Source organism: Lontra canadensis, unplaced genomic scaffold (assembly GCF_010015895.1).
Source record: "Lontra canadensis isolate GAN:19392208 unplaced genomic scaffold, GSC_riverotter_1.0 scaffold116, whole genome shotgun sequence".
Taxonomy (NCBI): domain Eukaryota; kingdom Metazoa; phylum Chordata; class Mammalia; order Carnivora; family Mustelidae; genus Lontra; species Lontra canadensis.
In genome coordinates, this window is record NW_022631110.1 from 2,635,373 (window position 1) to 2,647,582 (window position 12,210).

Genomic DNA, 12,210 nt, shown 5'->3' on the forward strand with positions numbered 1-12,210 from the left:
TTTTTAATACCTCTTCAGTCTCTGCATTAATTTTCTTATCAATGAAATATTACTTCTGAAGAAAGAAAGGGACATCTGGTAGCATAAGATAGACTTCATAAGCAAAATACTAATTAAAATGTAGCAGACAGAGTTGTTTATCACAGCATGACAGGTGTCTCTCTTTGGGCTGGTATTTAATACTCCAACAACATCCAAAAGAACTTCCGTTGAGAGCGGTCCCTAGGTTCAGAAAGAGTGTGGGTTTGGATTATAGACCTGGATGCAAATATTAGTTCTGCTTTTTAATTATGTAACTTGCTTTGAATAAGTTATTTGAACTTTCTGATTATCACCTTCTTCATCTCTAAAATAAGAAGAATTGGTAAAATGCCTTGTATAGCATCACTTCCTTCTCTAATTAGTTAAAATTATTGCCCGTGTGTCTGTGTTAAGTTCGTGTTATTCCTTCTACTTCCTCTGTCTGGGGTGCTGTCCTACTTTTCTCTGTCCTCACATTTTTCTTACCTTTCAAAACCTAGTTCAAATATTATCTGTGGATTCTCTTTTTCTCCAGCTGCAAGTCTTTTTCTCCACCTTGGTCTCTCCTTCCTCCGAGCTTCAAGTAGAATTTTTGGCTGCACACTTCAGTGCTGATTGCTGTCTCAGCCAGACTGTGGGTTGCTTAATTGCATGGTTTAGGTCTGACCCATATGCTGTAATTCCTGCTGTCCCTAGCACAGTGTGCAGATAATGTCATAATCACAACTTCAGTGATTTGTTTGAATTTCCCTCCATAACTAGTCCTCCCATCCACGTACTGAACACGTTCAAGGATTCTGATACTTTGAAATGCTCTTATGTTGGTATAAAGGAAATATGTATTAAAGGAAAAGGAGCCTTCCCATTGCAAGGGAGTGCCTGGCATCGGGCTCTAATACTTTTTCATCCACGTGGATGTTGCAAAATGTGGGGTGGCAGAGAGGACAGAGCCCCTTAATAAATTTGACCTCTTCTCTTCATTTTATTTAAAAAGGCATTTATTAATTTAGAAGACTGTTTGCCTTCTGTTCCAGCTTATATAAAGGAAGGAATTGAAAACAGGTCATTAAAAAAGTATTTTAAAAGCAATGTTCAAACATGTGTCTGAATTCACTATTGCTATTTCTGTGGCCTTTCAAGTACTGGCCTCTCTGCCTTCACTTTCTCTCTCTTTCTCTCTCTCTCTCTCTGTCTTTTTAAGATTTTTATTTACTTATTTGAGCTAGAGAGAGAGAGAGCATGAGCGGGGGGCCGGGGTGGGGGCGGTAGTGGCAGGGGCAGAGGGAGAGGGAGAGGGAAATGCAGGCTCTCCAAGGAGCAGGGAGCCTGACACAGCTGGATCCCAGGACCCTGGGATCATGACCTCAGCTGAAGGCAGCTGTTTGACTGGCTGAGCCACCCAGGCGCCCCTTCTCTCACTTTCTCACTCTCTTTTTTTTTTTTTTTTTTCCATTTTCTAATTTTCAAGAGTAAATGACATTGTGAAAAAGCCTTAAGAATTATCTATGTAAGCAGACAAATTCTGTATAAACTATATTATAACTGAAGTGTCTATATAAACAGTACCCTGTAAACTGTACAGTCTCAAATGTTTACAGTTAGGTTTGTTTTACATGCTTCATTGGCTAGATTTAATATCCTCTCTTATCTATACATTTTCCTGTTATTTGATACCTAGTCCTATTAATCTGTACCTCAAATACATAGACATAAAACTAATAGACACATGAAATGAATTTGACTCTGGCACTAGGGCAGTAACTTCTGTTCCTTTGCTACCTTTTCCAGAACTCATAGCACATATGCACATGTGTCCCCTTCCCCACGTGCTGACACTCCTGTCTGTTCTTACAGTTTCCAGCTGTTAACCACCCTCAGACATTGGAGAGAAGATACCTTGGAATTCTAAATAGCGTCTTACTTGACTTAATGAAGGTGGGACAAGTTGATGTTGTCTATATAAAATGTCTTTTGGTTTGTGGATTTTTTTTTTTTTTCTGTTTACATGTGACCAAAGCCTGCTTTGTATTTCGTTAATAGATGTGTTATAGTGAATAATGGGGGACTATGTTATGTTAAAAGCATGGGGTTTAATCAAAATAGCCACAGTACCTAGTTTTGTAACATTCCAGGTAGACAGGACCATGAGATACCTCAGTTATGTTCCTAAAGTGGGTAGAATAATAATGATTTAAATATAAGTAATAAATAACTTAAAAATTCAGCAATAAAGAGCTGCTTAGGTATAACGTTTCAAAACAGATCTTAAAATGAATGTTGAAAGAAGCAAGGTTCTAACTTTTTTTTTAACGTGACAGTTAAGGCCTCTCTTAAGATTATTTTGTAAGTGAACCTAGTTCTGCCCTTTTTCTAATTTGGCCTCTTCTCTCCCTGAGGGTGGGGCTTTTTCTGGGTCTCTCTTTTTTTTGCCACAGCAGAATCACTGCTTCTACCACACCTGAGCATGCCTCCTCATGCTCCTGTCCCTATCCAGAAAGTTCTCCTGCTCTGCACTACCAGAAACATTCTCACAGTTTTCTATTCAAGCTCTTTCTCCCCACTAGATGGACAGCCGCTTGAGGGAGAACCAGTTTTTCCTGTTTCTCTGGCTTTCGTCGCAGCCAGCCAGTGCATAAGCTGGTGCTGTTTGTTTGACAGTAGACCTTCCAAAAAACACTTGTTAATGGATCAGTTTTATTGTATGTCCATTTAGTTTATTGTTCAAAATCAGGGCTGGTTACATTATACACATAGTCTTAAAGGTACTCTTAGCACAGTTGGAAATTGCTGAGAGCACTTTCAGAACTTCGTTGTGCTTTAAACTATGTTCCTCTGTGTCCTGAGGAACACTGTGCAAATTGGTGTCAGGGCAATGGTGAGGGATTGGGCACGGCTTTTAGAAAGGCCACATGCCACACAACCTTTTGTAGAGAATCAAATATTCATTAATTTAGGAAGGCTTTTGGAAATTCCAGGTAAAGAAGCATTTATGTCTTGCTCAGCATTTCCCAAATTTAATTAAATACTGAATACTATTTTAAAAAAAGTCTGTGGACTCTGAAAAACAGGATTTTGGAAGGGAGTGGGGTGGGGCATTAGGTGAGCCTGGTGGTGGGTACTAAGGAGGGCATGTATTACATGGAGCACTGGGTGTGGTGCATAAACAATGAATCTTGGAACAATGAATCTTGGAACACTGAAAAATTAAAATAAAATAAAAAAAAATAACTATAGTACTGGTGTTCTGAACATAGATTGAGAGATGCTATTAAAAAGATAACCCTCAAGGGTCTTTCATATTAATTAGGCATAAATTATCTCTTGATTCAGTTGGATTCTGTCAATATGTTCTGTCACACAATATTTATCAGGGCTTAATGATTTGGTAACTTAAAAATATAAATAAAGTGAAAAAAACTGAATTAAATACAATTTCATGCTTTTTGCCTTTTGTCTTTTTAAAAAAATAACTGAACTTTTTTTAGTTAAATCATTACCAATTCTAATTACCAAGGGTCAGTGTGGTACCTGGTAAAATCTAGAACAGATAAAAGTACAAAGATAATGAGAATCTTTCTGTATTGATACCAATTTGGAAATTAAACTAATTCCTATTTAGAATATTTAGCTTCAAACTTCTTTAACATTAAGTAAACATTTTTATTGAAATGTATATTCATAAGATATGCAAATTGTGTGTACATTTCAGTTAGTTTTTAGAATGTAAACATATCAATGTAACCACATCAAGACTGAGATAGAGAAAATTATTAACACCCAAGAAGCCTCTTCAAGAGCCCCTCCCTGGCTCTCCACCCCATATGCCTCCCCACTCCTGGAAACCATAATTCTGAGTTCTATCACCAAAGATTAATATTGCCTTGTTATTGAATGTTACATAAATTTATAACTGTTATATAATATATATAATATATAATATAATATATAATGTTACATAAATTCAAATTGTTACATAAATTCAACCATGAAATTGTATTTAATTCAGTTTTTTTCACTTTATTTATATTTTTAAGTTACCAAATCATTAAGCCCTGATAAATATTGATTGTGTGACAGAACAAATAGAATTATTCCTTTTGTCTTTTAGCCATTTTCAAAATGAATTTGAAAAGTAAAGAACATTATTTATCCTCTCATGAAGAAATATATTCTCTATGCCATTCCCTAAAGCAGATTTGTTAATTTTGTCCATATATAAGTACCTAAAATAGCTATCTCATCCTGCATCTGTTTATACATATTAGCCATTTTAGAGGGGATGCAGGTTACCAGAATTGATCCAATCCACGGTAATTTATATGGACTCTATTTTAGTTTTTAAAAAGTGGTTTTTTCCCCCTGAAATGCTGAATTTTACTTGGTGAGTTTTATACTTTCCTCATAATGACCTCCTCCTTTTAAGTAATTTGAAAATTAACAGCTATATTTTTGTATATAAAAATAGTTCTTTGTGTGTATATGCAGTAATTTCTACAGTTGATAATCTTAAAATAGCACTTCGATGCTAGTAGATATTTGGCTTGTAAAACGTCATATGTACTTGCAATTTAAAATACTACTCAGGAGCCAGCCTTGCTGTTTTTAACTAGTATCATATATTTGAAACCATTTTGATGTTAACTATTTGGCCACTGAGACCAAAATCATTTTTATATACCTCCACAGTTTTTTATTTTCTAAAGAGGAGGAGGCAAGAACTGCAATAAGTTTAGAATTATATCTGAGTCAACATGAATGTAAATCCACTTGCATATAAACAGTGGCTTGGGTTACCAGAATCTTTTGACCCAAAGTGAATGTTTCAGCATATGGTAGAAATAAGACTTCAAATTTTCTGTGGTGCTGGGTTAAAAGAGGTTGTCTGAAATTGAATTCTGGCTTACTGGGAGTGAATCTAGGTTTGTTCTCACTGTCCAAGTGGATCACAAAGAGATTAACTGTGGGTATAACCAATGAAAGTGACCTAGAGATAGATTTAAGAACACTGGAATTTCAACATTCTTCCTTTCTCTGAGAGAAAATGCCATCAGTGAATTTTGCTGTGAGAATATCATCCCAGCAGATTCCAGTGTGCTCTACTGAGTTGTGTTAGGTTATGTAGGTTTATGTTTTATATATTTGCTTAATTTTTCAATAAAAATTACTTTAATGATTCACTTTTTAAAATCTTATCCAATTACTAATAAGATAAATAGTATTAGAAGAAAATATTAAACATTTTAGTTGTTAAAACATCTCCTATGTGCAACATGAAAGGGTTAGTTACTGTAATATATAAAGAACACTTAAAAATAAATTAGCACAGAGGCACCTGGGTGGTTCAGTCGGTTGGGCATCCAAGTCTTGATTTTGGCTCAGGGCATGATCTCAGAGTCCTGGGATCCAGCCCCAGTCTGGCTCCTCGCTCAGCAAGTAGTCTGCTTGATGAATCTCTCTCTCCCTTTCCCTCTGCCCCAACCCTAAAGTAAATCTTTAAAAAAAAAATTAGGACAGATACACGAATAGGAAAATAAGAAAAGAAGGACTGCAAGAAACCCATAAGCATAAAAATACTCAACCTCATTAGTAATTACAGATGTGAATTAAAACAGCTATGAGATACCATTGATTAAATGTCTGTAGTTTACAAGTAATTAAAAAAATGATAATGCCTGTTGTTGATGAAGATATCAGGAAATTGGTAGATTCTCAGTTGCTGAGAAGGAGTATCATTTCAGACAAACTTCCTAGGGTATGATTTTTCAGCACATAGAAAATAATCCTCAAAAGTTTGCATAATTAACAATCTATCTCTGGTTGTTTATCCTATGAAAGGGATCATGTATGCATGCAAGGATTTCTGGTATTTATCATAGCATTAATTATAATAGTGAAAAGTAGCAGCCATCTAAATGTCTAACAGTAGACCATCCCACACACTTCCTAGGTCATTTAAGAACATGTTGTGAAGTTATTTGTTGCATCATTTTCGTAATAATAACATAAAGGAAACAACCAAAATGTTTGTCATTAGAGAATTGCTAAAAACAACCTAAGGCATATCCATAGAGTAAAAGCTCTTCACCGATATGCAATGATCTCTTAAGATCTAATGTCCATTGGAAAGAAAGTTAAGTGCAGACCATAGCGTGTCTGCTACTGTTTGGGTAGAATAAAAGCAACAGGGGCTCCTGGGTGGCTCAGTGGGTTAAGCTGCTGCTTTCAGCTCAGGTCATGATCTTGGGGTCCTGGGATTGATTCCCACATCAGGCTCTCTGCTCAGCAGGGAGCCTGCTTCTCTGTCTCTCTCTCTCTCTGCTTGTCTCTCTGCCTACTTGTGATCTTTCTCTGTCAAATAAATAAATAAAATCTTTAAAAATAAAAAAAATTAAAAAATAAAAATAAATAAAAATTAAAATTAAAAAATAAAATAAAATAAAAGCAACAGACAGAGATAGGTACAGGATATCTATGGAAGGATGCGCAAGAATATGGGCTGCCTCCCGAGAGGGGGCAGGAGAAAGATGAGTGTATATTGTTTCAGGTGAATATATACTTCCAAGATACATTTCAAATGTCTGTTATGCTGTAAAAAATGTTTTTGACTGGTATGTGAAAAATGCAGGATCCACAACTTCCACATACAACATAAAGTCAGATTTTATAAAACAAAATATGTATATATACATATGATATTCAGAAAAGGGCTGGGAGAGCTTATCCCCAGAGGGCAACAGCAGTCAGATAATGTGGTAATTTATTTATTTTTTTATTAAAAAAATTTTTTTTAAAGATTTTTTCTATTTGAGAGAAAGAGAATGAGTGAGTGAGCACGAGTGGGGGAGGGGCAGAGGGAGAAAGAGAAGCAGACCTCCTGCTGATCATGGAACCTGACACAGGGCTCCATCCGAGGATCCTAAGACCTAAGCCAAATTTAGACATTTAACCAAGTCACCCAGGCATCCCAATAATGTGGTAATTTAAATAACCCTCTTTAAAAAGTTTTTTTGGACTAAACTGCGTTCGCTAGATAGTTTGCAATGACCGTGCATTTCCCTTATAAGGAAAAGAAATAAGGTTTTTATTACAATTTAAATTTGACTTTGTAATGTTCTTTCCGATCCTAACTTTGTTTCCTAAGAATTTACTGAAGTTGGACCCAGCTGACAGATACTTGACAGAACAGTGTTTGAATCACCCTACATTTCAAACCCAGAGACTTTTGGATCGCTCCCCTTCAAGGTCAGCAAAAAGAAAACCTTACCACGTGGAAAGCAGCACTTTGTCTAATAGGTAAATATTCCCTTTTAAGGAAATACAGATGCAGTATTGGTCTTACAAGTAGGTGGAGGAGGTGGCTGCTTAAATGATGTAATTAAAGAAAAGAAGGAAAGCCCTCTTTATTCAAAAATATCTTCCTTATGCTTATTACATGATTCAGAACCATAATTAAAGAGTTGTGTGGGTCTTAAAGACTTTCTTATCTTTAATAATATATTATGGAAACCTATGCATTTCCTGGGAAAGGTAGCATAGGTTAGCAACTAAGGGGGTTTCTAGTCTCATGAATGAGAAGATCCTGCGTAAATGGGGCCCAGGTGTGATGCTTGGAGGCAAAAGGGTGGGTGAGGGCAAGGGGATTTCTGGAGGGAGAAGAGGATGCTGAACACAAGTGGGGAGGAAGCCACCTAGGACAGTCTTTGCAACTGAACCAAGTAGGTTTGGCTCTATTAGAAAGCTCGTATGTTTTTGTTTTTTTAATCATTGAGTTGAGAAGTTAGTTTTTCATAAGAATAACAATATGGAAATAGTAAAGTCAGTTTGGTAGATAGTGATTAAAATTGGTGTTTCTTAAAATAAAAATTTTTAGCATAATCTTAAAAAAAAAACCCTCTACTTCTGGGATGGAGGACTGTCTTCCCTTCTCTACCAAGAAGCTGGTCTTGTCATCTGGTATTGCTTAGCCTCTGGGATTAGTAAGTTGTTTCGTTCATCTGCTCTTAAAAGATAAATAGAAAATGGTCATTCTTAATGTGAAGTTTTCTGAATATAAACTTTTTCTCCTTTCACTGCAATTTTCTCTCCACATAACATAATTGTTATTAATCTATTGGAATTTTGAAAACCTGAGACTTGGTACTTTTTCAAGATATGTGAGCATATCCATAAATTGACAATAACCATTTATCCTGTTTTCTCTGCCTAACTGGGATGGTGTGATTGTGTTTTACTGCTCTTTACTGTCTTCTGAATGATTGGTTTACATATGTTATAGACCATTCTTAGCTGGATTGTTTTATTTGTTTGGGGATTTTTTTGTTTGTTTGTTTGTTCCCCCCCCCCCCCCCCGCCCCACCGCCCAGGAGGCCTGTGAGCAGATTCAAATTCTGCTTAACCAAGTTTGTGTTCACTTTGTTACCTGTTTCCATGAGATTTTAGTACACTAAGGAATAGTAGTCATCATGTAGTTACTCCTTTCCATTTAGGAAGTTCACATTATGCCTCTGTCTTATCTGGGATCACTCCCCAGTTCAGGTACTTTTGTCTCCGTTCTGCCTTAATTATCACTTGACTCCTCTAGTTCACATTTGCAAAGGAAAAGGATCCCAAGGATATAAAGTTCAGTAGACTGATGATAATTTTTTGCTTCATGCTGTAGTGATTAGTGGTACAACCCATATCATGAAAGGGGACCTTTGTATCTATCCTCTAATGATTTGGCTTGAGATACCCCAGTGGGTGTCTGAGGCTCTCCCTGGAAACCCTCTTTGGGAATCTGTCAAGGAGGATTTGTGTGGTGATAGGCTATAATTTATATGGGTCTTTAAGGAGTCCACCCAAATCTTCTTTTGAAGTAGACAAGAATAGAAATGATATGTAAATAAAACCTATGAAAGAATCTGTGTTTAGGTCTTAACACCATGTAGAATTTTAAAAGGAAAAGTCTTAAGTGGTTTCTTTAGGAACAATCTCAGCTGAGTTCACATGTACATGGAAATGTCTTTTTCTCTACACTTGTCTGTGGGTCATATTTCCTCTCTGGAATCCCTTCTTACTGGGGACACTAACTCTACACAGACCACGGCTAACTCGGGCTTCCCGGCATCACAGCTGCCACTTACATACTCTGCCGCCTTGTCCCTGAGACACATTCACATACCGTGTCTTCTCTTGTCCAAGTTCATGTCTCTGTAGAAGAGGCAGTGGACTCTTGGCATTACGTTGCCCTGCTTGCGTCTCCTTCAGACTGTCCTGAGGTTCTGCTGACCTTGGACCTGTTGGGATGGCGGTGTTTTAGCCTGCCCTGCCCTCTCAGCGGTCCTGCTTTGCCATCCTTCTCCATAAAAATGTAGCTTGGCATCTCTAATGTTTACTTTAAAAAGTCATTTTAACTAAAGAGATTAACTGTTCTGCCCGCCATTTCAGAAGGGTTTATATATAAAATCCTCTTTAAGTCGGGACGCCTGGGTGGCTCGGTTGGTTGGACGACTGCCTTCGGCTCGGGTCATGACCCCGGAGTCCCGGGATCGAGTCCTGCATTGGGCTCCCAGCTCCACGGGGAGTCTGCTTCTCTCTCTGACCTTCTCCTCGCTCATGCTCTCTCTCACTGTGTCTCTCTCAAATAAATAAATAAAATATTAAAAAAAAAAATCCTCTTTAAGTGGTTGGCAGTTTAACACAGATTCCTTACAGTTGTGTGCCAAAGAGATCTATGGAATTTTCGGAGCAGTTTCTTATTGTTGTGCTTTGGCAGAACTCCAATTTGAAGACAATTTGATGCCCTTTCTACTAAAGAATTATGTGCAAAGCTCAATGGCTTCAAATTAATACCAAGACAGAAGCGTTCAGAATAGCATTTTAGGCTCTTTGTACTTTTATGGGTAACCGAACTCTTTGATAAGTGTTTCTACCTTAACGTTATAACCTCCCTTTTCACATTAGAAACTGTACCTTATGTTGCTATGAATTTGTTCTTTCTAACATGCAGCTTTGTGCTCTCCTTTGAGGTCCATATCTTCCAAGGGTTTCAGAAGCTTTAGCAGCTGTCTTCACTATTCTCTATCCTTTCCTGGTTTTCTTTGGAGCTTCAGGCATTACGCAATATCTGCATGTGTTATCTCTGCTATTACCCCCTCTCTAGACCTGAAGGAGAAAGGGGAGGAAGTTGGAATATGAGAGCCCAGGGGAACCAGGCAGGAGGAGCCACCCTGTGAGAGCTGTAATCTGGACAGACAGAGCTGTGACCTGACTTAGGGTGCATGCTGGGAAGGGGTAGGGAAGACAGCCCCCAGCCCCTTGCACCACTAAGTGCAACTGGGAGTTCGGTGGCAAGAGATCCCGAGTGATGCAGTATGCAGCATTGGACTCCTGAGGCCCTGAGTCGGTCAGGGCAAAATGGAGGACAGATTGGGGGTTCGGTAAATGGGAGATAACCAGCACACTTAGGTCTATTTATGGGTTAGACTATTCACATATTTTTGTTTGGGTTTTTGAAAAGTTGCTTAGATATTTTAGTTAATGAGATATAAGTTGACAAATGACTCTGATGGTTTAAAACCTGATCCCTTTAGGGCACCTGGGTGGCTCAGTCCATTAAGCCTGTCAGCTCTTGATTTTGGCTCAGGTTATGATTTCAGGGTCGTCCTGTCAAGCTCCACCACATGCTCAGAGCAGAGTCTGCTTAAGATCTTCTCCCTCTGCCCCCTCTCCACTGCCATCTTGCCAGCGTGCTCTCTCTCTCTTTAAAAAACAAGCAAACAAACCAACAAACAGAAAAAAGCAACCTGATGCCTTAGGGTATGATGACTGCCCTTTATTGATCCGGGGTTAGGGTCAGTTGATATCATTTAACAGAAGATGAAACTTTTGTTTCTTTTTTATTTATTTTTTTTTAATTTTATTTATCATTCATTTATTTAGAGAGAGAACGCACACAAATGGGGGGAAGGGAAGAGGGAGAGGAAAAGAGGCAGACTCCCTGCTGAGCGCAGAACCCCCATGTCGGGCTGGTTCTCACCATCGAGGGCTACTGCCTGCTCCAAAATCAAGAGTCCGACACTTAACTGACTGAGCCACCCAGGCGCCCCAAAACTTTTGTTTCTTTGCATTCCTTTCTAGATCTAGGACCTGCTATTTATTTAGTTAGCTCATATTTAAGGGACCTTATTTGAGGCTGCAGTTGTGACTGAACTAGGGGGATTAGCGACTGCATTTAGAAGATGAGGCCTTCCACAACTGTTACAGGCTTGCTTGGTGTCAGATACTTTTTTTAATATTCTGCAGGATAGGAGGATGGGAAAAGAGCCCTTACCTTTGTTGCCTGAGGAGTGGATTCTCAGGAAAATTGGAAAGGCATAGTTTCACAGATTACTGTTAAAAAGGCAAAAAAATGTGACTTTCTTTCTAGCTAGTGTGTGATGGGAACAAAACTCTCCCCCGTGTCAAACCATCTTCAGCAATAGCGATATTTGCAGCAGAATTTTCTGAATGCATAATAAAACGGGATCTTTTTATTATGTAGATTATTTTTCATTTAAAAACATTCTCCTATCTCAAAGTATAGTTTGGTCCTTCATATAGTTGCAGTTGAACAAACTGACCTTGCTGTGAGGCATTTCAGCTTTCCAATAGAGGACAAGGTTTTCCTCTGGATTTATATTTTTTATTTTAAGCCAGATGGGAAGTGAAGCTTTAAATCCTAAAGAAAGCCTTAGTCGGTTTGGAATGATGACGTGTAAGATGATGAAGAAGAGAATAAATTGTGTCTTCTGAAGAGAAATTAACTCTTTAGATCCTTGGGATCCAGTTAGAGACACATTGCTGTTTAGGGTACAAGGAGGCATCTGAAATACCGTAAAAGTATTGCCACTTCTCCAGAACATAAACATTGATCATCCAACATAGTTTACGTTTGGTTTTAGAGTGTCATTTTCTTTTATTGAGTATATTGCAAGAACTCTCATTCTTTGATGATACAGATACAGACAAAAGGATACTGGTGTCTGTGTGTGCTGTGAGTATGTATCTCTGAAGCAGACAGTGAGTTTTACAAATAAAAGAAGTGCAGTGAATATCATGGCCTTCAAGTCTACATGTTGCCTCTGACATCAAGCATTCAAAGAGTTACCAGCTTAGCTCTCCTCTTCTTCTCAGGCATTCCATAACAAACACTCATGTGAGCACCAGCAT

At 38.0% G+C, this 12,210-nt stretch overlaps 1 protein-coding gene across 5 annotated transcripts in view; it reads left to right on the forward strand.

The window, feature by feature from the left end:
* CDKL5 (cyclin dependent kinase like 5) overlaps nt 1-12,210 on the forward strand; it is a 225,304-nt gene that overhangs the window by 167,623 nt on the left and 45,471 nt on the right. For all 5 annotated transcript variants that reach the window (XM_032840834.1, XM_032840837.1, XM_032840835.1 and 2 more), the window contains 2 exons: nt 1,876-1,956; nt 7,163-7,314. In XM_032840834.1, coding sequence (XP_032696725.1) covers nt 1,876-1,956; nt 7,163-7,314 — 233 coding nt within the window. The remainder of the gene's footprint in view (nt 1-1,875; nt 1,957-7,162; nt 7,315-12,210) is intronic.